This window comes from Telopea speciosissima, chromosome 10 (genome assembly GCF_018873765.1).
Source record: "Telopea speciosissima isolate NSW1024214 ecotype Mountain lineage chromosome 10, Tspe_v1, whole genome shotgun sequence".
NCBI lineage: Eukaryota > Viridiplantae > Streptophyta > Magnoliopsida > Proteales > Proteaceae > Telopea > Telopea speciosissima.
Window position 1 is genome coordinate 2,226,791 of NC_057925.1, and position 26,195 is coordinate 2,252,985.

Here is a 26,195-nt window from a genome sequence, read left to right on the forward strand (position 1 = left end):
TCCCCAAAAGGTATTCAGAAGGAGAAAAATTCCCAAGTACATTGTCGAAAATAGGGGACACTAAATCGGAGGGTGGCTTGAGCTTCGCCGGGGATCCGTTCTTGGATTTTGACAGGTCCTTAGAGATGGACTCTGAGGATCAGCGTAGTGCTTTGACTTCTTCAACCGCAATAGACTTGAGCTTTTGCTATTGCTTGGACATATTCCTGGAGGTAAAGGAAGCCGGATTCTTGGGACCCCACAAAAAAGCCGATTTCTTACTCAGAGAAGACATAGGCAATCGCAAGTCCAGATGTGAAGTACCAAAAGGAAGACAAAAATAGAAATAAGTGTAAAGACAAAAGAGAGAATAGTTGATGTCAAGATTAGAGGGGCAGGTGGAGTGGGAAAAGGTAAGGGTCCAAACACGACAAGCTCCAGACAAAAGTGAGTCCACACGGACGAGGAAGGAGAAGTGAAGCTGGGCACTTAACAATGCAAACCAACCTCAAGGATTAGAAAGAAGGAGAGGTGGAATCCATTACTGGGAGGTAATTGCTTAGCAGTTAAGCTTGTTAGATTCCAATTTAAGTGGGATTAAGCTTGTTATATATTTACTTTTTTTCATAAAAAAATGTACATGCTAAGACCGATATGGACACCAATATCAATACCAATACTAATAATTTCTTTGGGAACAAAGGATGGATAATTCAATTCCTTTAGCATAATATGTCATGGGAGAGGGTTCTCCACTATGGCTCCTCTCCTACGATCCCAATGCCCAGTGAGTGCCCAAGGGGGGCATCCAACAGTGCTGGCCACATTGGGATGCGCATGAGGTCTCATGCAGGCACACAACCTCGCATGCCCAGTGTCATTGGATGCTTCCCTGGGCACTCCCAATCCCTGGGTGTTGGGATCGCAGAAAAGGAGCCTGATCCCTACATCAGTATTCTCCCTTGTCACATCAATAACGATATGTGTAATGATGTAATCCACATGTAACCTACATGATTGTAAAGTAGGAAAAAGAAAACAATCAAAAAAAAAATCATGTGAGAGAACTTGCATGGAATTTTTTTATTTTTGAACAATACATAGGAAGTACATTTTGTACTAGACAACGGTATGAATCCCACTATCGCAAGGGGCTATTCAGGACTTGTATTTTCACAAAAAAAAAAAAAAAAAAAAAATCAGGACTTGTAAGGAACTTTATTTTTCCATAAATGATAAGATTGCAGTTAATATATGAAAGTGTGGTTTCTCTCCCCACATGGTAATCACCCCATCCCACATGGGGTGGGATTTGGGTCCTCTATAGCGCGACACAGTGTATAGCGCACCATCCGATGGCCCTGTATGCTTGAGCACGTAGCCCAACACACAGGCAGGATGTTGGGCTACATGCCCAAGCACACAAGGCCGGTGGATGTGCGCTATAGAGGAGCCCAACGGCCCCAACGCCATGGGGTGTGAGAAGTGAGATTCACCTTTGGAATGCGGGCCCCACATCCAAGTACGGTGTGAGATTAGGGTAGGTGGTTACCACATGGGAAAGGATCCCGACTCATATATGATGGGAAATTTTCATTTTTTCGATCCATCATATTTTTTATTTATTTATGTGTAATCACACAAACCACACACCAATCCCAAAAAGTTACACTATGGTGATATACATAGTTTCATCTTATTAAAATATGATAGTTTATTTTTCTAAAAGAAAAATGATATATATGGTTTTTTAATGGATGAAAAATACATGCACTAAGGATTAATAAAAAAGAAGAGTTACTTTATATAAAAAAAAATAAAGAAAAAAGGAAAAGAGATTACAACTTAAGTCTAGTTACACCAAACCTATAATAGCTTTCTTAGCTGAAATTTTTGATAATCCATGTGCAATATTGACATGAAATATCACAATAGAATCAAAATTCTTAACATTAAATTCAACAAAAAATTCTTCTATGCATATCTATACATCCTTGTGCTTTTCCTTCATTAGTGTAAACTTCATGCACCCTCTAGTGGTTCTATAAGCTTAATTTCGCCACATAGGATGTTACATGAGATGGTAGCTACTATTTTTTTTTTTTTTTTTTTTGATAATGGAAAATTATTAGTGAAAAAACAAAGTTCCAAAAGAGACAACATACAAAAAGAAGAGAAATACAATGGGGGAAGGGAGGAGTCATGCCAGACATTACAAGGATGAGAATGAGTGCTCAAGGAGGCTAAACAATCAGCAACCGCATGGTAACTTCTAGCTAGATACCTTATTGTTTTCCCATCAATAGGTGGGCTAGGCTATATACCACACTAGCTTAAAGCTAGCTACAATAGCTGTCCTAGGTTTCGAGTTGGAGACCTCTTGTTTCTCGTCTAGTCTAGAATCTCTCCCCCTCGCCACCACCCAACAAAAAATAAATAAAAAACAATATGAAATAACTCTTAAAAGTTTATCTAAGAAGGAAAAATAAGTTAAAGGAAAACGATTATCATAGTACAATTCTTACATGCGCTCTCTCACATCCCACAAGTGAACCTCACACACACCGTCTCTCTCTTTCCTCATTAAACCCCATACTATTCGACGATTCGATTTTCCACTCCCTTATTTGTGGGAAACTACACTTTGGTTTCATAGCGATCCCCTCTTCCCTAAGTTAAAAGGGGAGCAAGCTTGAAGAAATAAATATTTGAGTTCAACTCCCCTTAGGACCACTCATGCTCGATCTATCCTTTCCCTAAGGTACCAAGCAAGGTTATGGGTATTGATATCTATATCGATCTCGGTTGATTTCAATAACTAATATGATATAGTTTGAATCGAACTATTTTAGATTGCATTGGACATAAATAAAAAAATGGGTGAGGATTTCCTCCGATGCCCAAATACTAATTCGGATAAAAGAGGTTTCCCCAAAATGATATCTTCAAATAGGAGGAGATTTAGGAGATAGAGTGAGTGAGATTGCTACCAAGTTTTGGGTGTGGATGTGCAAAAGGGAACCTTTTCCTTCAAAAAATAGACCATTTTTTAAACCGATACAATCGATGTGTATCAGTATTGTGTTGGATTAAAATTCTATGTAGTGCGGGCATCTTGTGGTGCAGGCCTGAGAGCTCGACACGTGAAAAAAGCTTAATCTAACGGAGCTAGTTCGATGCAAGGCATTTTTTTTTTCTCGAGCTCGGCACTATTGGATGTCACAATTTCCACGTGTTGAGTTCTCAAGCCCGCATTGCAGTGCAACTCAAGATTAGGGCACCACACACGAATTTTTTCCGTATTGTATTGAATCGGTTGATACGATATGATACTTAAAAAAGATTAATAAAAATATTCATTTTGGGGGAGGAATTTAAGTTTTGAAACGAAAAGATGTCATCATCATTACATGCGTGGGAGCATAGAAATTTCATCATTTCATCCATCATATTTATCATATATTTTTCTAGGAGAAATAGTTATAAAAATTGTTTGACCCTTATGTCCAATTTTTACCAGTAGTTATAGAAACCAAAGTCCCCTCCGTTTCAGCTTTTAACAGTGCACCCACGATAGGGGGGTATTAGCTGTTGAGGCTGAAACTCTCTCTCTCTCTCTCTCTCTGGCAACACAGCACAAATACAAAGCAACAAACCTCATCAACAAAAAACCCCTCCGTAGCCTCCTTTTCTTCCCAAAATCTCAAAAAATTATCGATTTTCTCCGATCTTCGAAACATCCGATCTGATAAAAACGTCGCATTCAAATTACGAAACAAACAGGTTTGAGCTCCCGATCGATTCGTTTGGATTGGATGGGAATTATATTCGATCTCTATCACGTAATCGCGCGTGCATCGCGCATTTTGGTATTGGATTTACATCGGTGATGGTCTTCCGATCGGATTTCGATCTATATCATATGGTGAATCCGATGGAGTTGAAGCAGGGATGGAAGGACTGAGGGAAGGATCTTACAAAGTCTGAAGATGCCCGGTCTAACGCAGAGAAATGCTCAATTCAGCATTGCTTCATCTACGAAGTATTCGTCTTCATGCTTCGGCGGATCCGTCTCGGCTAACGGAATCTGGTCGAAGCATGGCGATGACGTCACCTTCGATCAGCTGCAGAAGGTACTGGATTTTGTTTCCTAAATTATGTATTTTTTGATCATCAGGATTGTTGCTTCAATTAAATTTGTGTTTCGTTTTAGTATTTTATTGGTTTCTTTGTGAAATAAAGTTGAACGCTTTTGAATTGGATTCTAAACTTCAAATGACAGACTCAGTGTGTTCTTTTAGTTTTTGGCGTATTTGGTTGCTTGATGGCTATCTGGAAGAGTTTTTTTTGTTAGATTTTTTAGTTTTTGATTTGTCAGATCCCGTTTGCATATTTACATGCACGCATTAGGAGCTTCCGCGGGTTCTCTTTTCCCGCGATGCTATAAGATGAAACTTTACCAGAGGAAGGAGACACAATAAAATCATAAGTTATTCCTATATTTGGTTACAATCATACGTTATTCCTATATTTGCAAAACCTTCTCCTCCCTCCTTCCTTATATAGTTCTTCCCTTATTATGCGATGCTACATGATAAATTTATAGTTGCTATTAGGATTGGAAATAGCAAGATTGTAACGATTAAACACAAAGCTAATGTAGAAGAATTGATGTTTGCTTCCTTTCAGTACTCTCTTTTACCTAATGGATAACTCACAAAAGAAAGCCGGTTCTACTTTGACCCAGTCACTGACTACATTTACCCTATACTTGTGATGTAGTTCTGGAGTGAGCTGACACCTCAAGCCCGCCAGGAGCTCCTGAGGATTGATAAGCAGACACTCTTTGAGCAAGCTCGTAAGAGCCTTTACTGCTCTAGATGCAATGGGTTGCTGCTTGAAGGTTTTTCACAAATTGTCATGTATGGGAAGTCTTTGCAGCAGGAAGGTGCAGTTGGGAACCAACCCAGTAATAGAGGAGCCCTGAAAAGCCAGAACGATAATGGGGGCAATATAATGCTTTCAAACTGTCAAGATGATATCCAAGACCCGTCTGTTCATCCTTGGGGAGGTCTGGCTGCGACAAGGGATGGGCTATTGACACTTTTGGACTGTTTTCTAGGCGCAAAATCGCTCAAGGCAATCCAAAATGTAGGTTTAGTGAGTCTTGATCAGGCAATTATATACCTGTTTCATATGATTGTTGGTATTTTTTTTATTGATATTGACCTTTTTCCCCCCTCCTTATTTCAGGTATTTGACAGTGCGCGTGCAAGAGAGCGGGAGCGTGAATTGCTCTATCCTGATGCCTGTGGTGGTGGAGGCCGGGGATGGATAAGCCAAGGAACAGCTAGTTATGGCAGAGGGCATGGAATAAGGGAAACATGTGCTCTGCATACTGCCAGACTTTCTTGTGACACACTGGTGGATTTCTGGTCAGCCTTAGGGGATGAGACTCGGCAGTCTCTTCTACGGATGAAGGAAGAGGATTTTATAGAGAGGCTCATGTACAGGTGGGCTTTTGGTCTGCCCTTTAATTGTTTATCATTTAGTGGTTCATGTCAATAAAGGTATGCTAATGAGAATAAACATGTGATGGGCAGTGGGATTTAGAAAGTAGTGAAATTTTGCTAAATAGTTTTGACAATCAAAGATGTCTTCCTCATGGCCCTGGGAAAGTTTATGATTTAGAAGATTTCAAGGTCATATGGCAACAGGTATCCAGTCAGAGGTCACAATACCTAGCATTGTCTAACAGATGGTTTATGGTAAAACAAAGATTTGGATGATGGAGCAATTAGGCAGGCATTTAGCTACTACCTGGGTTCTGATTGGAGCACCAGTAGAAGGTTTTAATAATAATTTATGCATAGGTTTAGGTGCAAGGGAAACCTATCTGGCTTCTGCAAAGTTTTAAAAGCAAAAAGTGTGTCAAATTTTTCTCTTCCGCCCCCCACCCCCCAAAAAAAAAGAACTTTAATAAAAAAGGAAAAGAAGAAGAAGGGGTTTGAGTTCTCCACCATTGAGGGATACTTTTCCAGAATCTGTTTCTAGAAAAATAAACTTTCTAGTAATTTTTCTATTTTCTTACCATCATTAACCACATGCTGCTGTGCTTTCTGAATCAACCATCAACAAAGTAAGAAAATGGGTACTTTCTAGGACTTGTACACTTTTCTTTTTAAATTATTTGGACCAATTAACATAAAGGTTTTAAAATTGGCGTACTGCCAATCACAATGATGATCATGTGCGTAATTTACATTTACTTGATAGGAAAAAGATTTGTTATGATTTGAAACTTGTGAAGAGTCATGCTGTTAGAAACTGTCTGCAATTCCTTCTCATTCTATCACACTACTTTTATTTGAATAAGAACTAAAATTATAGTAAATTGCCAAATTCTCTTGAAATATGGGATAATTGGATGATTATGTATGATTTTAGAGAGAACTCACGATTGTAGTACTTCTAGGGAGACCAGATTACTGGCTTTTGCAGCTTGTCATGCCGAACTACTGTCTTATTCAGTCTTTTATTTTTGGTGGCAAGAGATTGAATACAGAGTGATCACTCCTTAATAGTCCCAAACTTGTTTCTGGTGAACACCAAGTTTGTTTTTGGGGCATCAGACTCCTCCCCCCACCCCCCCCCCCAAAAAAAAAAAAAAAAACCCTATGATTTTCTCGACTTCCTTGACTGTAACATTTGGTGTTTTATGTGTTGTCTCATAGTCGATTGTTGTAAAGGTCTTAAGAATTCAATGTTCATGTCACAGGTTTGACAGCAAGAGGTTTTGCAGAGATTGCAGAAGGAATGTTATTCGTGAGTTCAAGGAGCTCAAGGAGCTGAAGCGCATGCGGAAGGAACCTCACTGCACCAGTTGGTTTTGTGTCGCAGACACTGCCTTCCAATACGAGGTGCTTTCTGGAGCAATTTTCTGCGATATACTTAATTTTTTCTCCTGCCTTTCCATCAATTGTGGGTGTTTCCTAGTTTCTTTTTCATGTTGCAACTTTTTGGCCTTTCCAGTAAACTACATTTTGTTGGACTCTTATGCATCGTCTATACTTAGAATTCTTTTTTTTACTATTAGGTTGTGGAACTTGATTTTGTTATTGAGGAGGTTGATGGAATTGTTAGATTTTGTCTTGATGTTCTGACCAGTGGGACCTGAAGCCATGCTTTAATGTTTCACAGGTATCTGATGATACTGTCCAAGCTGATTGGCACGAATCCTTTGTAGACACTGTTGGAACATACCATCACTTCGAATGGGCTCTTGGAACTGGAGAAGGAAAATCTGACATCATAGAGTTTGAAGATGTTGGTATGAATGGACGTGTTCAAGTGAATGGCCTGGACCTTGGTGGTTTGAGTGCGTGTTTTATTACTTTGAGGGCTTGGAAACTAGATGGCCGCTGCATGGAACTCTCTGTTAAAGCCCATGCACTGAAGGGTCAACCATGTGTCCATCGCAGGCTTGTAGTTGGGGATGGATTTGTAACAATAACGAAAGGAGAAAGTATCAGAAGGTTTTTTGAACATGCTGAAGAAGCTGAAGAAGAAGAGGTGATTCTAAGGCTTTCACTTGCTGATTTTCTATTATACTCAGTTAACCTTAAGTTTCTATTCTCCTTCTTCTTTTTCATGCTGCTTTCTTTTACCAAAATGTACATAGCCTATACAGTTTTAACAATTTTTATGTATGTTCCTGTGGATGTTGTCATTTGTACATGCAGGATGATGATTCCATGGATAAGGATGGAAATGAGCTGGATGGAGAAAGCTACCATCCTCAAAAGCATGCGAAGAGTCCAGAACTTGCTCGAGAATTTCTTCTAGATGCTGCTACTGTTATATTCAAAGAACAGGTATGTTGTATTCTACGGAGAAGTGTCATACTTGATTGTTGTTGCTCTTTTACCCGTACATTTAATATTATGGAAGAAAGTTTTTTTTGTGGGCGAGTGTGCGCCCTGCACCCAGACACAGAGGGGGGCTAAATGACCGCCCCACCCCCCAGAAAGTTTTTTGTGGGGGAGTGTGCGCCCTGCACCCAGACACAGAGGGGGGCTAAATGACTGCCCCACTCCCCATGAAAGGCGGTAATGACGACCCTGTTGATGCCTCCGCATGCGCTCCCATTGGCCCCCACACACGCACAGGGGGCCACGCTCCCCCACAGAAAACTCTTCCCCTAAAATTATATCTTTCTTTAACTTCTTGCACTGTGAAAAAGAGTTTCATTAATATCTGCTTGAGCTTAAAGCTGAAACAGGAAAGACCTGATTGTCTAGTGCCTCCCATTCCCAAATGATGGCTGTGTGTTGGTATATTGAAGTCAATATGCATGTTCTTTTCTTCAATCTACTAAACTCTATCAAGCCCTATTCCAACTAATTGGAGCTGATTACATGAATCCTGTTCTTCATTTCACTTTACTTAGGCATGTCTTAACAGTGAAATGTCTTGGCAACTTTCATTCTTTTGTAATATTTTTGCAGTTTCCTTCATTGTTTTTATACTGCATTCAAGGAGATTAACTTGGGATGGTTACTAAGTGGATTTTTTGGAAGATGCTAAAAGTTTGTGTGTATAAAGCAATGGAATCATATAGACTGAATTCAAGAATACTAACCTGACATCAAAACCTAAATAGAATTTTGACACGTCAAATGGATAAATTGCTCTACTGGTTACAATTTTCCATAAGTTCAATTCAAGTGATGGAGTTAAGTGGAAATGAAACCCTTTTGAAACAGGAGTTTCCCGTGCTTGCTGTCAAAACACAACATCAAGGTTTGAGCCACTTTCGAGGGCCATCCACTCTGATTGGGTCAAAGGTTTCTTCACAAGAATTTTAGCCCTTTAAGTCTAGTTTACATTGCAACTTGAATTGCGTCGATATGATATGTATAGACAAAGTTATGACCAAAATAGTGAGTAGAGGTCAAGTGGTTGGCAATTCTGGGGATGGGCAGATTTACGGGTGGATGCATAATGTTTGCATCTGGCCCTGCGTCCGCCCCCTATACAGGGACGAACGGATTTAAGGGCGGAAGCACAGTCTTGCATCCGTGCGTGAGTCCGCCCAGGGTAAAACCTTAGGGGCCGGGCAGATTTACGGGCGGATGCATCAGCATCTGAGTCCGCCCCTGCTTCCGCCAGACCTTAGACCCGAAAAATCCAAAGTTTGAGCTCTCCAAATCCATTTTTCTTGGATTTCAAGCATTAAGGGCTTGAAGGGGAGTAATTTAGGGTCTCTAATGGTCATTGAAACCTATCTAATCCAAAGGATTCAAGGTTGCAAGGGTGGGTTCACCCATTAACCGATTCTAGGGTTTCTAAGAGTTGAAACCCTAAGTTCAGCAAGGTGAGGTTAATGGAGGTCTTAACTCATAAGGGCATCATGAGGGATGGAATTGATCTCTCAATGAGTGTACATAGGTGTCCTCAGCCATCCCTTGGGTTCCAAGGAGAACCCAAGCACAAACCCAATCTAGGTTATACCCAAAACTCAAAATAGAGGAGTTAGAAGGAGGGTGATGAGTCTAGGGTTTAGGTCTTACCTGGCCAAGATGAGGAGCTCCAAGACTGAGCTTCCAAGCTCACAAGATCCCCAACCGAGTTCCCTTATCTTCCTTCCCTTCCTTCTTCTTCCTTTGTTCCTCTTCCTCCTTCACTTTCTTCTCCTTCTCTTTGGCTTCCTTTCCTTGTCTGGACAACAATAGGGGAGGGGGGAGAATGATGTACAAGAGGGAGGGCAGCAGGGCTTCCTCCCTTCTCTCCTTCTACTTCTCCTTTCCTTTTTCCTTCCCTCCTTCCACGGTTTGGTTTTGTTTGAAAAAGAAAGAAAGAGCTGAAGAGCTCATGCCTTGTATAACCTTAAGTGGCCTTCGGGCCCGTTTGGCTGTCAGCCCAAGGCTCCAATACCCATTTAAAGGCTAGGATGGCTAAGTGGGCTCACCTACATGACCCCACAAGGTAAGGAGGGATGGGGTCCACCATGCCTGGGAACACCAATGCAATGCCTGAGACACGGGGCAAGTGGGTCCCACATGAGATCCACCTCACTTGGGGTTTTACAGCTCGGGCGGATGCACAACAACTAAATCTGCTCTGCATCTACCCTTGCTGAAAAGGGACAAATCTCAAGGCAAGGTTCCGGGGCCTTGGCCAGCACTTCAAGGACTTCAAGGAGGGTACGCATGCTTAACACTTAGGGTTGAAAGCTTACCTTGGATGGTTTCATTGCTCATCAAAGCGTGATTCTCATCCTTTTGTTCAAGCTTTCCCCTTGACTGCCACGGCCCAAGGTCACAGGTGTCAACAGTTGGTAGTGTCGCAACACTTACCAATGAAAATCAAATTAGCCCGGAAAAATTAGGGTCTATTTTGGGCGCGGGTATAACATGATCTCCCGCTGGTTTCCCTGGTTCGAAGTCGACTTTTGCATTATAAATTGATTGATCTTCTGATTGAACCGATCGAATTTGTGCTTCCACATTGCAACTTCAGCAACAGATTCCTTTCCGCAGATTTTGTACCGTTGGATTATGGTCCAATCGATGATTTCATAGGGCAAAGGATGGATGCTGATTGTTTGTTGAGGATCCTCTCGTTATACAAAACTCAAGGGCGAGTTTTTTCTAACGAGGGGAGAATAATGCAGGAGCATGATCACCACCATTGGATGTGATTTAATCTCTTATTTTGGGCCTGTTTTTGCTAGTAAATGGTTATATGCTTTTGTTTTTTAAGTGTTTTTATTTGTAACAGGCTCAATTATAAGGCACAAATTTTAGGTCCAACGTACATGAAATTTAAAATTAGTATTTTAATTAGGTAATTAATATTAGTTGTGGGGTCCATTACCTATTAGTTGGAAAGTTATCTTGTTAGTTAAAGTTTGTCCTATCTGTGGGACTTAGTTTGGAGGAGATAAGGTTCGTTTTGAGTTAGCTTAGGACTCCTTCTGAAGAGTGAGAGTCTACATATGGAAGGGGTTCTTTATCTGTTTAAGTTGTTATTTCTTTTATTATTTAATTGTTTGAATCAAGTAGAAAGTTTAGGTTAGTTAGACATCCATTTCATAGTTGTTAAGGCGCCTAGGCGAACCAAGGCGATGGAAAGGACTAAAAACCAAGGTGACACCAACAAGGCGATACCAAAAGTCAAGGCAAGAGAAAGATGCCTGGACGCCAAGGCGATGCCTTGACAACTATGATCCATTTTATGTTTTTTTTTTTCCTGTTTTATAAATTACATGTAAGAGGCTAGACCTCACACACAATTTGAAATAATGGAATAGAGTAGTTTTTTTTGAAAAACAAGTTGCATGTCTCTCTCCTCTCTTTCCCCCACGATTTCTCTTTCCTTTCTTCTCTCTCATCTTTCCCATCACGAGCAGATCTTCCATCATTTGATCTGCATCAGGATTTAGGGAGCTAAGGGGAAGGTGGACCATTGCTGGTCAAATGGTTTCGACCACTTCTGAGACAATCATAAGGCACTTTCTAGATGAACTATTCATAGCTGTGTGTGTGTGTGGTAACCAGAGGCACAGCCCATCAATGGTAAAAAAATATATTGACGGGAGTTCCATTTTTGCTGGGATGTTGAATGGTGTATAAAGATGGTCTTGCTCATCCATGTTAAAGGATATAAAGATCTTCTACCGTTGGTTTTTCTTCAGTGGATGCGCTGACTGAAAATCTTAAAGAGCCATGTACAAAGAATGCCATTTCGTAGTTTTAGTCAATTCATGTTTATCCATATTAAGCAATTAAGTAGTTAATTCTGAAGTGTTCCCTTTTCAGGTAGAAAAGGCTTTTAGAGAAGGAACAGCCCGTCAAAATGCCCATAGCATATTTCTCTGTCTTGCCCTAAAATTGCTGGAAAAGCGTGTTCATGTTGCATGCAAAGAAATCATCACCTTGGAAAAGCAGGTACTTTTATACTCTTTATTTTAGGAAGATTTGCTTTCGGGATTTTAAGTGTCATAAAAAATTAGCAGAACTTTCTCATTTCCTGAGATATCCTTGCTTGATGCACCATTTGTCTCTACAGATGAAGCTGCTGGAAGAAGAAGAGAAAGAAAAGCGTGAAGAAGAAGAGCGCAAGGAGAGGAGGAGAGCAAAAGAAAGAGAGAAAAAGTTGAGAAGGAAAGAGAGATTAAAAGGGAAAGAAAGGGATAGAGATATGGAGTGTGTTGAATCAAAGAAAACTCCCCTGAATCCTGATATTTGTGCGGAAGAACAATCACCAGTTGGTGAGGAGGAGTCAAGTAACAGTATCAATTCGGGCGATTCAATTGGTGACACTGGAGATAGTTCAATAGCTGACCCTCCTCAAGATATTCAAGATGAACAGTTCTCTTATGGGTGTGTGGATTTGACCATGCAGAATTATAAAGATGACTGCATAAGGCCTGTGTATAACACTTCAGATGGGGAAGTCAGTGTAAGGGATGCAAATGGTTTATTTACAATCGAGCAATCGAAATCTTCTCGACGGAAGCTGAGATTCAGGAGAGAATTTCAGTCAGATGCAGCTTCCAAATGGTGCGATAGACGCCGCACTCCAGTTACCAGTGTCAATGGGCCTCTACTTGATGAATTTGACCCTAGAGTACCTGTTGCATACATGGAAAATTCATCCAGGTGCAGCATTGGGAATAGACAACCAAGAAACAATCCTTTGAAATCTGACACCAGAAACTGTCTCCTTAAGTCTGGTGAAAAGTATCACTGCTCCAACAACAGGATGCGCGATAGATATGACTTCCGTTCCTGCGGCTGTAATCAAAATAATGGCTACAGATCAAAGGTATGCTCACATGTATCTGTCATCAGATCATGCCGGGAAGTCAAAACTGTTAACAAGTTAGACTCTTCATCAGATATATCCAGGACATTCTCTCGCAGTAACAAGTACAATAATGGATGTCACATACCGGATAATTGTGCAATTCCAAAAAGCAAGGTCATCGCAGGCAATGTCACTTCAGGGAGAGATTTTCTACATACAAAAAAAGTCTGGGAGCCTCTTGAATCACGGAAAAAGTACCCTCGCAGCAATCCAGATTCTGAGGTTTCCTTGGGATCTACTTTCAAGGTTGATGAATGTGAGGAAGGTAGATGTAATGGAGTTGGTTCTGGGCAGCAACAATCAGATAACCCTCTGGAGTCACCCAGTGAGGCATGCTCATCTAAACAACCTGAAAATTCTGGAAATGCTGGTGGTTTGAATTACTACACCAGTCAAAAGGATGGTACTGAGAATGGATCACAAAATGCCAGCCAGGGCATAGAGAAGGGCTGCCAAAATGGATTTGGTTTGGGAGACAAATCTCCATATTACTCAAAGGATGTTGCTTCCAGTTCAGATAACTGCTCTTCATGTCTTAGTGAGGGAGACAGCAGTTCAGCCTCTTCAAGTATTCAAAATGTGGAATCTTTGTCTACATCAGATTCAGAAGATGCCAGCCAACAATCAGAGGGAAGAGATGCTTCAACATGTGGTCAGAATGGTTTTCTTGAATGCCAGGATGGAGGTGTAGACAACAAGCAGAATGCTAACAGAAGGGAGTCTCTTACAAGCAAGAAAACTCTGGGAGTTCCAGAAGCTACCTGCATGTTAGGAGGTAGTTTTCCTGGGAATCCACCCATAAAAGATGCTCATAATCCTGATAGTGGTAGAGTCACCATTGATATGGGTTCTCAGCAACACACTGTACCTCCACCAATCCATAACCAGAACCTACATTTCCCTGTGTTTCCAGCACCTTCAGCAATGGGGTACTACCATCAACATCCAGCTTCTTGGTCAGCAGCTCGTGCAAATGGGCTACTTCCATTTTCCCAACCAAACCGCTATCTCTTCACAAGTCCTCTTGGTTATGGCCTATCAGCAAACCGACCTTCACACTTCTGTGTGCAGTACAGTGCTCTACAACCTTTAACGACCCCTGTACTTAATGTTGGCCAACTTCCAGTGTACCAACCTGTTAATAATGGCAATGGCTTGATGTCAAAGGACCAGAACCAGAACTCTAGATTATTTGTTGAACAAGGAGTGACCAAGTTAGCTGATGCAGTGGTAAGTGAATGTCCTCTTGAGAGGCCAGCTCCAAATGGCCAGGCTCTACTGGAAACACCAGTGCATGGGGAAGATGGACAACCTGGGCACTCTGCTAAATTGCCTAATGATAGTACAAACTTCTCGTTGTTCCATTTTGGTGGGCCAATAGCTGTGGCAACAGGACATGAGTCTAATTCTATGTCCTTGAAAAAGGGAACTTTAGGGGATTTCCCCCCAAATTCACCCGCATATCCTGCTCAAGTTGATACTTGCACCAAGGAGACAACTGTTGAAGAATACAGTTTGTTTGCATCAAGTAATGGAACAAGGTTTTCATTCTTCTGAAACGGTAACCAGAAGGTGCAAGGAGGCGGCTACATGAGAATTTGGTCCCCTTTCCCTTCTTTGGTTATAAAAGATTGAGCTTGTAATGCCGTTGACAATAATCTTTTTCAAGAATCCCAATTTTAGCATATATTCTCTTCATTTGATTGTCATTTCAATTGTCTTATTGTTTTTCCCCCATGTAGAGAAAAATATTACGAGAGTGGTACATTGATTGACGGTTTTTCTGTATGAGGTAAGCCTTTTACTACTAATTAAGGTATTTGTTGGGTGATTGTCAGTTCGCATGAACTCAGGAACCATTTTTATCTACAATTTTACAAAGCTTTCCATTTGAGGATACTAATATTATGTTGTAAATTCGAGGCAATTTGCTTAATTGAAAGATAGTAGATTTGGGTGAACTTCCTTGGACAGATTCTTGGGAGTAAGTGCCCAGTTCCTCAAGTTCTATGAGCATCTTCTTTTTATTTCCCCTTCATGTTTATTGGTGGTATAGAGGCCAGAGGGTGGGCCTTGGTGCAACCATTGTCTATGAGTCTCCTCCCAGGAGACTTTTCACCAAGTAGTTTAGAAGTTGGTGCAGTAAAAAATGACTGCTGCCAAGATCGATTCTGGTATAATGGAAGGTAAAGAAAGGGGCCATGGATGGAGGGTTTTATGGAGAGAAAAGGTTGCAAATGAAAGGAGGATGAAGGGAAGGGTTGTGATGAAGGAGGCTGACTTACTTGGTGATTTCGGCTGGGGTAGATGATGAACTGAACTTGATAAGTAGAGAAAATAAAAGATAATTGTAGACAGCTAGAGTCCCACTAGTGGCTCACCTTAGGAGTCCCACCCAAGCACACTTGATTAACTCACAAGCACTCTCAAAGGAGAAGAAGACTTTGAGAAGAAGTCTTTTTTTTTTCAAAATCTGGAGTTGCTATAGCAGCCTCCACGAATTTCATATATAGGGGAGGAAGAGCACAAGTTGTCTCTTGGATACATGCATTCACAATAAGTTGACTGTTGGACTGCCCAAGCTATGTGGAGTTCCGACACCTAGAATCAATCCCACATACATAGAAACTATCCCCAATAACTTAGAAACTTTTTTCAATACCTAGGAAAAATATTCAATCTACCTAGGAATATGAAAAGACACTTAACTACCTAGATATATGAAAAGGCATAAAAATAAGAGACTAAATAAAAATTGGGCCACACATAAGACCATGCAAAGTCTGGACTTGGGCTGGTTCTCCTGGGCTGAAGGCTCAATTAGGGGGCCAAGAAGGCCTGGGTCTGCGCCTAAGCTGGTACCTCGTGGGGTGCTTGACTGGGCCTGGGCTGGGCTTGGCAGGGGCTGCCGATGGCCCTGCATCAGAAGTACCCAGCCTTGTGAGCCAACCTACAACAGTTTCAACCCTAAATGGGTCATCATTCTTTCGGTTGATGGATTTTAACCAATAGAAGGAAACTTTGACTTTTGAAGTCATCCCATGGAAATTTTTTTTAATGAAAGAAAAGATTTTATTGAAAATTAAAAGAGTAGCAAGATGTAGTGGATCTACATATTCTGTTTTCCTTTCTATCCTGGCTTTGTTCGCTAGTTTGTCAACATATCTATGTTTTCACTTTCTTAATTATAGTAGCAGATTTAAAATTATCACAATATCAATCGATATCAAACAGAAATGTAAAAAACTTTCCACGGCCACTGATAAGCTTCTGTGTCTGTTAGTAAGTTCACCACTTCTTGAGAGTCCGTCCAAATCTCTATGATGCAGATACATCACCAAAATGAGTTTTATTTTGTAGTCTAGGGTTGGGTTTTATACATGTTGGGCCTTTGGTCCATTTGATTTTTAACGTAATAAGCCACTTCAGTGGGCCTAAAATATGGGTAGGAACAGATTCCCTTTATTAGTTAGTTTTATTTCATGTTAAGTTGTTTTGGTTCAGTCCAATTGAATCATGGTCCAATGTTGGTTCAATTTATGTTGTTTTTATTCTCTTTCTTGTTAGTGGAGTTCACATCAGCCATTGAAGTCGATAGAATACTAGGACTTCAAAGTTGAATGTGTTAGGTACAAGTTAGAGTCGGCTAAGGGTTCTCCCTATCCAACTCTAACTTTACTTTATCCTTTTATTGTCAACAAATATTAATCGTATGGCTCATTCGTAGCCAACGAATTTTGAAGATAATATTTTCTGCTCTCCTTCTCCTTTGGGGAATAATCCCTTGTTTGATCAAGGTTTAGATTGATGTTTGATCCAGTCAAACCACCTTGCGGTGTGAAGCCGGGTAGTCTAATTTCTTTTTGTTCTTATTTTTCTTACTTTCAATTGAAAGTTTTCCATCATAATCTGTAATCAATTTCTATTTTGATTTGAATATCAGTCTATTCTGACAATCTGATTTGCTGTTATATAAAATCTCCCATATCTGTACTTATTTGTTTATTAAAGATCTTGTCTTTTGGTCCTGTTTTGAGTCTTCAATTTCAGTATTACATTACTCCATGGTATCTTCTCCCCATGACATTGCCCACTGGACTCCTTATTTGACTCTTCTTGCTTCTACTTCCTCTGCACCTCCTGCATAACCATGTTTCATAAAAACATATTTTATCTTCCCTTGTTGTATTTTGATAGATATCCACCCTGCTTCTTTTGTGATTTTTTGGAAACTACCATCTGTGATATGATGATTAGATGATTACTATGACAGACTTGGGGTTGTGGGTGTTGATGGTAGGTCTCATGTGGCACAGGAGTGAATGAAGAAGTTCATGCTCCCATCTAGTAATGTTCTGCAATATTTGGAAGGGGTTAGGTTTCAGAAAGGATGTATGTATTCCTGGTCTGCCAGTTGCAATACATGGTGATGGAGGTAATGGTCAAAGGAGAACCAGAAATCATGGAAGCGAACAGAATGCACCAAAGCATTTCTAGTTCTTGTTAGCAGAAAGGACATTCAATGTTTAGATTGAGAAATCGACTCAGATGACACATAGTAGGTACACTACCCCTCATTACTTTCCATGCAAACAAGAGGAACTTCTGATGTGATTTAATTTTCCAAAGATGGGATACAAATCTTGTTTCATTAGGAGCTTGAGTAATCATCGTTAAAAGAACCTGAAAGGTATCCTGCTACCACTTTTGATGAGAGGTTTCCAGATCTTGAGCCTCAATGGTGTGGTCACTATGTGGTACCTGGAGTATCTTTGAAGCTATGGAATCTGGTAGAATGCTTGAGATTAGTTGAACATTGCAGCTTCTGTTGATAATGAGCTCACTCACATTTGAGAACATTGGATTTTTTCTGAATTGTATATTGTATACAAAATCCATTAATTCCTGGAATCCATGGATCCAACCAAAAATTGGTGGTTAGACCATTACCAATACGTCGCCACACCATTTCTCTCAATATTGGTAATGTTTTTGTTACTGTTCCGAATTTGAGAGCCATGGTAATTACTTTTACAACAGAGCAAGGAACTTTTCCTTTTGAAGTATTTTACTTTGAGGACTTGTTCTCAGAGCTGAGATGGATCTGTAAAGAGTCTCCATCCAAATTTTAGGATCAAAGCTTGATTATGGGTTGAACTATTAGCTCGAAAGCCCAGACCTACATCAGGCTTTCCATGAGATGTAATGCAGTTTTCAGTTTGGTGCAGTCAAGCTGGGTTCTCACTGGGCTGTCTGACTGTTAGGACGGGCATCAGGTCGTCTCCTCTAGTCGCTGGTCTGCTTGCTCGTATACTCTTAGATGCTTTGTGATCCCACCAAAAGCTAGATTGAATGGTGTGTAGTTGTTTGCAAGTTTTTTGAGGGAACAGGAAGCAAGACATGGTATATAGGTGGGGTGTGGAACTCAGGACTGATTTGATTAAAATAACTCTACCTGCTTGTGATAATAAGCTACTTTTCCATGAACCAAATTTGCATTAAAAGATTGCGATGCGAACGAGGCCGTTTGGCGTTCCATTGCCAGAATAAGCTCAATGTGCTTAATGAGCAACTCTGTTTTAGCTCTCTACTAGGCTCAATGTGCTCAGAACAGCTTCCTTCAAGTTTGTTTATGTACAGGAGGAAATTAGTGCACTGATTGTTGTAACCCAGAAAACAAAAATAGCTCTAATGAAGCCCCTCTCCAAACGATCATATATACCTTAGACATATCAAGCTTACGAGTCACTAATTCAACTTTCCCTTTTTTACGTATTTCGTCTCATGTGCTATGAAGGTATATGGGGAAAAGATGGTGTTAAGGAAGGTTTGAGTCTCTTGGCCTTTAGTTTAACAATAATTTTATATGGTCCCAAAAAAAGGGAAAAAAAAATCTACTTGATGTGCATTAAGAGTTGAAATCAATTAATGAGTTGTAATTGCTTTATAATCAAGACCCAGTTGATGAGCTTTGAAGTTTGTAATTAATTGATGAGTTGTAACCATTTGATAATCAAAACTCACTTGATGCGCATTAAGGGTTGAAATCAATTGATGAATTATAACCGCTTGATAATAAAAAATCACTTGATGCACATTAAGAAACTGTAATCAATTGATGAGTTGTAACCGCTTGATAATCAAAACTCACTTGATGTGCATCAAAAGTTGAAATCAATTGAGAAGTATTAAGGTTTCCAGCTGTATTGTCTTCTCCGGCAAAATCTACCGTTGGAGAACAATTTAATCTCGTGTGAATGTCAATGAAGGGTCTTCATGATTCCTATAGCAACGCTTCAGTCACAACCTGTTTGCGATGAGGTTTACCCAGAAAAACACATTCCACTAGAAAATTATTCCAGGTTATTGCTGCGATATCATCAAATTCATCCTTTATCACAAACTCATCTTCGTTATCTTCGTCAGTGTCTACCTGTCTCTACCTCCATCTTAGGAACCTTTACTACAAGAGAACAAAAAAGAAGTAGAAATGGAGAGATATTTTGAAACATGTCCTTAGGTATTTAAATCCAAAATGGGATCCTCGAAAAAGACAATGTGTGAACTCCCCCAAGCCATTGAGATTAAAAAAAAGGGATAAGTTCTCTATCCGGGAGTGCTGGCGTAGGAGTCTATCTCTCTCCTCCCCATGTGAAAAGACACCTCTGTCCCCTTGTTTTAAGAAGGAGAGAGATAGACACATGGGAGTGCTGGCGTAGGCCACACTCCCGTACAAAAAACTGCTTCCCTAAAAAAAATTATCTATGGGATTCCCTTTCTGTAGAATGGTCAAATCATCATGTCCACACTCCACAGCAAAAAAAAATAGAGAGCACAAGCCAAAAGGTTCTTCACGGCCGCGCAGAAAGGCCTTTCTATGTGGTCAATCTAATTGTTCCATGTGAAAGAATGGTGTGGTAACTCTGACCATTGTATAGATGGATCTTTATCCGCTGTTGTAACTGGAGCGCTGCTGTGCACATCGTGCGGTACAACAACGGTCATATGTGCACAGTGGGACCCGCTGTGCACACATGACCGCTGCTGCGCCGCAGGATGCGCATAGCAACGCTCCAGTTATAGAAGCGGATAAAAATCGGGACATTTCTCAATTGCCAATGTGTCAGATTTCAAAGTTAAATTCTTTCACATACTTCGTCTTGTATTGTTATATTTCCATGTATTTTTTCATCAATGCATTTGTTTTCAACTATTTTCTACTTTTTCCTAATGGATTTTAAAGTTTTATTTTGTCACAAAGCAACTCAAGATTTATATTACTTTTGCTCATTTTTGGTTGAAACTTAATCCATGAGATGGGTGTAAAATCTTCTATCACATGGACCTGCCCATGTTGGTTGATGTTTGATGTCATGAGCATAATTTGCTACTGGCTGTGCTCATACGTTCTTCCTCTATCCGCCACTCTTTCTTCAACTTCCCAAGGAGTTCCCTTCACTCCATTGCTTCAAAAGGAACATCACATCTAAGAATAAAGAACTTGACAAGAAACGGTCGGTGCAGAGAAGACTCAAACAAAGTAGATATCCAGTAGCGAGATTGCTATCAAATAACAGAAACTAAAGCACACCGTAATTCCAAAATTTGAATGAATGCACAACCGTTTCTGATATCATTTTCAAATCCTACACATGGAATGGCCAGTTTTCACACCATTAGAAGTATCAACCATCTATTCCTTTCAGGCTCCTGTCTTACAAAACTTCAAAACAGAAAGATAAAAACCAGGCTCGTCAATAAATTCAGTTATCTCAAAAGAATGATCGACTGCAACCTTCTCCAAAGTAACTTTATCAGGCAAGTCATGGACAATCACATCAGAATGATTTTGCTTTTGTTTTTCCACAGCCTCCCTCCCTTGGGAGTAGCTAATGACCAGTCTTGCACCTGTACAGTTTACAGTCAGACCCTTCAGGAAACAAAATAGAAAGAGAATTCTCATCCATTTTGTTTAATTGATTGAATTTTATGTATTAGTAGGTCTAAACAGTAGCAAATGAATAACCAATGAACAGAATTTTTAAGGAGAAAAAGAAGTACCTGAAGAACAACGAGCAGCCAATGCTTTGAAAATCTGATCAAGTTCAAAGGGCAAAGCAGGTAAGCAGTAGAGGAATACCACATCAAAAGGTGTCCATTTCTCAGGCACATAGATCAATTCCCCTTGCCAGCACTTAATTTTATCATATTTCTCCTTGATCCCCGCTAAAGTGAATAGCGAGTCATGAACAACAAGCAGAAGTTGGCAGGGAGACCAATCAACCAAGTGGTCAATGAAATCTTCAGCACCAATTGAAACCAAGACCCGAGAATTCTCTTCAATGTCCCCAGCAGAGATTATCCGTTTCGCCTTGTGGTCACGTTGTTCATTTGAATTTACATCATCAGATTCAAGAAATGACCAGTCTTTCTCAGCAAAATCTTCGAAGTTGATGACAGAAATTGTTCCCTCATTTGAGTAGGCTGGAGTATCAATGGACTGAGGAGCACAAAATGAACGAAATGAAGGAAATGAAGTTGACAATGAAAGAGGAGAGATAAAATCACCTCTATAATTATGATGATGATGTGATTGTAATAGAAGACGATGAGAGTGATGGAAAGGTGATGGACGGAGGAAGGAAGTGGGCACATATAGAGAAGCCATGTGGAAGGGACTTCTGTGGAGGCAGAGTGTTAGGTGGTGTTTGGGATTTTTCTTGAGGCTAGAACAGGACCATTACAAAAAATGAAGCGCCTGTTAACATGTACTCTGAAAGTGCTTTTAGAACCAATAACCTCTATGGTATCAACAACTTGAAAAGCCCTTCAGTTGTAATTTTGTCCGACTCAGTAATGACCTTCAAGCTAATCAGATAACAAACATTCTTCATCAAGCTGAAGGGTCCCTGCATAGCTATCAACCATGTATATTATATGTAATTTCAGGGTCCCCACTACCAGAAATTGCAATTTTTCTCAAAACAAGAGGAACAGAATAAAGAAGGAAATTTTGGTACACTGATTAGCAGTATGTGAGATGGCAAAGTGCAATATAGGATTTTAGGTGAAAGGTCTGACTTACTGCACTGCTTCTGCAGCCTGCAAAGAAAGTTCCAATCTCAAAAACGTGGAGATGAAAACCTAAAATATTTATAGGTCAAGTTCTCAATATCATGCTTTTACTGAATTATCGCATACACATTCATCCAAAAATCAACTAATTTAAATCGAAGTATCACAAACACTGTATCACATTGTATAAATTTCTCCTTTGTTTCATTCCAAAAAAAAATGTATCATCAGGGCAAATGACTCTTAGAGTTGCACTTATGCAAGGTCCAACCGACACATAAGCTACATCAAAAAATAGACATGCAATGATGTAATGTTTGGTAGCAAACCATCCAGACAGAAAATGGAGACAGTTTCTTTTTTCTGATGCCACAAACTGGTAGATTAATGCAAATTTTAAAGTATCAGATAGAATACTATAGAATGATGCTCAGCTCTGCAAGATTCTAAACTGTACATAACTATTTCTTAGAACAATTCAGGGACACGATATAATGGAAATTAGACAACTAAACAGTGCCTCATTGCAACATAAAAGTTAGATAACCCAACAACAAATAATATCCATGGCACTTGAATTTGTTAAACAGGTTTAATAATCAGAGTCCACAGCAAACCTGTTTAGAGTTTAGATCATCTGTACACACAGAAATAACACTACGAGGCTAGTTTATCAGAACAAAAAAGCATCTACAGGCCAGGATTCTAGGGTAAATACAACCTGGACACATCCACTACAAATTTATCAACATATACTTTTCAAAAACTGTCTAAGTTGTTCTTCACCACCTCTGATTACTTGTACATTAACAATCTCTATGTTTAGGTGTGCTAAAGGATCCACTCTCTATACCAATGCCACCTCAAATGGGATTCATTAAAAAAAAACTACAATAATCTAAGAAACACAAGTTAATGCAAATAAAAGCGACTTAAAAAACCCTTTCCCCCATCCTTTCTCCGCTGCAGGATGATAACGAAATCAAAATTCTTCCAATTACATAAACCAGATAACCTCCTGATTCCTATTAAGACCGAAAAATGAGAGAAAAAAACAACTACAACTTCCCAAAATTACAAACCCTAAACAACTTCGGAGGCATGAAAGTTAGAGATGGAGAAAGAAAGGAAAGAAAGTTACCTGGTTTCGTCTCCTATTCCTGAAGTTCCACACGGGAAGCAGCCAGTAGAGAGAGCAGGCCGCTCGGGAAAGGAGAATTGTGTGTTTAGTAGGCTTAGCCGTTTACAGCTGACGATGTCCCATAGAAAAGACGTTAGGGTATTTCTGTCATTTGTCAAATGAAAAAGATAAGGGAGAGCGCCATAGTTAGCAAAAAGGGGAACGATAATAAAACGGAGTATTACGGTCCGAGTTTTAAACGGATCTTTATCACCTCCAATTTGCTGACCGGCCAGTTCCCCAGTTCCTCTAACAAAGGGGGGCTGAAATGACCTCTCTACCCATGCCCAAACACCCTACTCGGGTGGGGTCCACCATCCCCCTATTAGAGGAACTGGGGAACTGGGCCGGTCAGCAAACTGGAGGTGATAATTTTTCGTTTTAAACGGCAAAAAACTTACAAACGGACAGTCAAAAAACAAAGAACGGTATAAAATGGAAAACGGATGGTACAGGTTGTAAACATTTATATTTAAAAAAAACGGCACTATTCTCATATAAATTGAAGAATTTTTATTTGAAATACATGTTTATAATTTCGGTATCCATGCATTGACTTTGAGTTGAAGGTAATATCATGAAAAATGTAGCCTTTCGAGTCATCTTTACGTTGGTGAAAGAATCAGGCCGATCGGAGTTTGGGAGAGAGATATAATCACTTAAGTCCAAGGTCTTAAAAAACGCCAAAAAAAAAAAACGGAAACGTGTTTTAAACGTGTTTAAAACAAGAATGCTTGCCGTTTGTTGTTTTTTCCCGTATATTTGGGAAGTATACGGCAAAACGTGTTTAAAACGGTAAAAAACGGAAACACATTTAAAATGGAGTTTTAAATGCGTTTTTGCTAACAGTGGTCACGACTCACGAATAGCAGGGTTTTAGTAATCGGTATCGATAGAGCAGGGTTTTTAGTAATTGATGTCGGTATCGGTCTGGTCGACCTAATACCGATCCGGATTGATCGTATCAATCTGGATCGGCTATATTTTCATTACAAATTTATTTTTTTCATTTTTACCTCTATCCATACTGATCCACTGATACAGGATCGGTATCTGTCTCCGATACAAATCGGCCGACCTGATACTAATTCCTCAAATAATGGGCCGGAGTCTTTGGGGCATGGTTAAAATGAAAACCATTTAAATTTTATTTTTTTTCCTAGTAGAAAATATTCAACCAGTATCATAAAACATATGGTCAAACATTTCAACACCGTCCGACTGTGCTTTTTTTTTCCAGCCAAGTGTTTGTCTCAATAAATCATGGTAGTGTTTTGCTTAAAAAAACATTGCAAAAACAGGGGGAGAAAAAAAACAAAATTATATGAATTTAAAATGTTTAGTTGTGAAAAATATTGAAACAAAAAATGGTCATACTAATTATAAATTTTGCTCTCATAAGTTACTCTATGCGAATAGGTATATGTACTTTACCTTGTATTAATTAAATAATTTTGGTTTTGGAGTCAAATTCAAATTCAAATTTATTTAATGAATTTGGATTGGAACCAAAACCACTGTCCAAAAGGATAAGGATAGTCCACACCCACACCCACACCCACACGGCCACGATCCAGCTCGGCATGCGAATGATTGAAAAAACATATTAGACCCCAATCCAACACATAAGAGGGAGACTTCCCTCTAGACATACAAACACACTTATACGTATAGGTGTCTATAGAGATACAGACACATGTACAATACTTGTCTATCAATACCCAATACCTACAATAAAAATATAGGTTCGAAAATAAACTCTGTTGCTACCCGAGAGAGATTCCATTAGTGCTTGAAGATCAACTCTGTTTTCTACCCGATGCTTTGTGAGACTATTCTAGAATACGAAATCACTACTATTCCAATTATAAAGTGTTTTTCTTTCAATTCTGTTCTTCCCAATACTCTGTTCCAGTACATATACCTATCGTAATACTCGTCTTCACAATAAATGATGCCCTCATTATCATTTTTTCTAAAATCCAATGTTTCCGTAAAAAAAATACAATACTAATTATAATAGTAGTAGTAATAATAATAATAACAATAACAACAACAAATAAGGTAAATAACTCACATAGTAGAGCCTTTGCATGCCAAAATACGAAGCACAAGTATCAACATAAAGAATGTATTAATTTAGTAGCTTGTCTTCATTTTGAATGTACAACACCATTACATGCATGAGAATGCTGATGATGGAAATAGAGCTTACATTTTAAATAGAGATGTAAATGGATATTTGAAAATTCAAATTTGAATGATGATGCATCTGCTTTGATACTAGTATTATACACATTAATTTTACTAACACTAGGTTGAGCACTGGATTAAATGATTAGCACACCTTATCTTTAGTTTTCTAAATGAACGTAAGGTAATTGAGGGGTGTCAATGGGTCGGGTTGGGCCGGGCTTGCCCTAAACCCTAACCCAACCCTAGAGGCCTTAACCTAAACCCTAACTCAACCCAACCCTGGCAGGGCCAAGAAACCCTCTACCCAGACCCGACCCTACCAGGGTTTTCCCTAACTCGACCCGACCCTGATTGACCCTGTCCCTGACCTGACCTTGACTTTATTTTTTTTTAAATGGTTTTTGCTATATAATCAGTGAACAATATCATTTTTTATTTTATTTTTTTAAAGAACCATGAATCTTATCTAATTAGAAAATAAGAGCCAACCATTGAAGCTATGTGCCATGCACTCAAGCCAAAGAATAATAGAATCAGGGCAAAGAACCACAAATTACCCAAATCAAAAGATGAAACATTGAAGGGTTTTGCCTTGCCCATCAGTTTAGAACTCAAAGAAAAACTCCTCTGCAATGGAATTATATTGAGCCTTAGCTCTTGGTAGACAATCACAGAGATGAATCCTCAACATAAACCCAAAATTTAAGAGCTTAGCAAGCTCAAATCGATCCTCCAGAACTGAGAACAAAGAGCCAATAATGCAGGAATAGAGAAGAATCAGCCATAGCCAGCGAAAATAGAGTGAACCTCTCTCAAATTTCAGATAGAAGAACTCCCACTCATCTCTCTGAAAATTTTACTCTTCGAAACCCTACAAAAAAAAAAACCCCAA

At 39.6% G+C, this 26,195-nt stretch overlaps 2 protein-coding genes across 4 annotated transcripts; one reads left to right on the top strand and one right to left on the bottom strand.

Moving 5' to 3' along the window:
* The first annotated feature begins 3,532 nt into the window (after positions 1-3,532).
* Positions 3,533-14,684, top strand: LOC122641986. 2 transcript variants are annotated; one of them, XM_043835353.1, is made up of 8 exons: positions 3,533-4,112; positions 4,762-5,130; positions 5,233-5,492; positions 6,782-6,899; positions 7,180-7,551; positions 7,722-7,853; positions 11,802-11,930; positions 12,052-14,684. In XM_043835353.1, the coding sequence occupies exons 1-8, from the start codon at positions 3,969-3,971 to the stop codon at positions 14,407-14,409; spliced, it is 3,882 nt and encodes a 1,293-aa protein (XP_043691288.1). In that variant the 5' UTR covers positions 3,533-3,968; the 3' UTR covers positions 14,410-14,684. The 2 variants fall into 2 exon arrangements, with proteins under 2 accessions (XP_043691288.1, XP_043691287.1); XM_043835352.1 differs by having other exon boundaries at positions 3,534-4,112; positions 6,758-6,899.
* A 5,769-nt stretch (positions 14,685-20,453) lies between these two features.
* Positions 20,454-23,207, bottom strand: LOC122643973. 2 transcript variants are annotated; one of them, XM_043837559.1, is made up of 3 exons: positions 23,069-23,207; positions 20,914-21,954; positions 20,454-20,760 (listed from the first exon to the last, which is right to left on the bottom strand). In XM_043837559.1, exons 2-3 carry the CDS (start codon positions 21,518-21,520, stop codon positions 20,555-20,557), a joined length of 813 nt encoding a protein of 270 aa, XP_043693494.1. In that variant the 5' UTR covers positions 21,521-21,954; positions 23,069-23,207; the 3' UTR covers positions 20,454-20,554. The 2 variants fall into 2 exon arrangements, with proteins under 2 accessions (XP_043693494.1, XP_043693493.1); XM_043837558.1 differs by lacking the exon at positions 23,069-23,207 and having other exon boundaries at positions 20,914-22,065.
* Between the last annotated feature and the right edge of the window lie 2,988 nt (positions 23,208-26,195).

What these genes read in the sequence shown, in the direction of transcription:
- LOC122641986 (XM_043835352.1), top strand. Translation starts at nt 3,969, where the DNA reads ATGCCCGGTCTAACGCAGAGAAATGCTCAATTCAGCATTGCTTCATCT. An exon ending in CGCTCAAGGCAATCCAAAAT is followed by an intron (nt 5,131 to 5,232) that starts GTAGGTTTAGTG and finishes TCCTTATTTCAG; the next exon opens with GTATTTGACAGTGCGCGTGC. An exon ending in ACACTGCCTTCCAATACGAG is followed by an intron (nt 6,900 to 7,179) that starts GTGCTTTCTGGA and finishes AATGTTTCACAG; the next exon opens with GTATCTGATGATACTGTCCA.
- LOC122643973 (XM_043837559.1), bottom strand. Translation starts at nt 21,520, where the DNA reads ATGGCTTCTCTATATGTGCCCACTTCCTTCCTCCGTCCATCACCTTTC. An exon ending in GGCTGCTCGTTGTTCTTCAG is followed by an intron (nt 20,761 to 20,913) that starts GTACTTCTTTTT and finishes TAAACTGTACAG; the next exon opens with GTGCAAGACTGGTCATTAGC.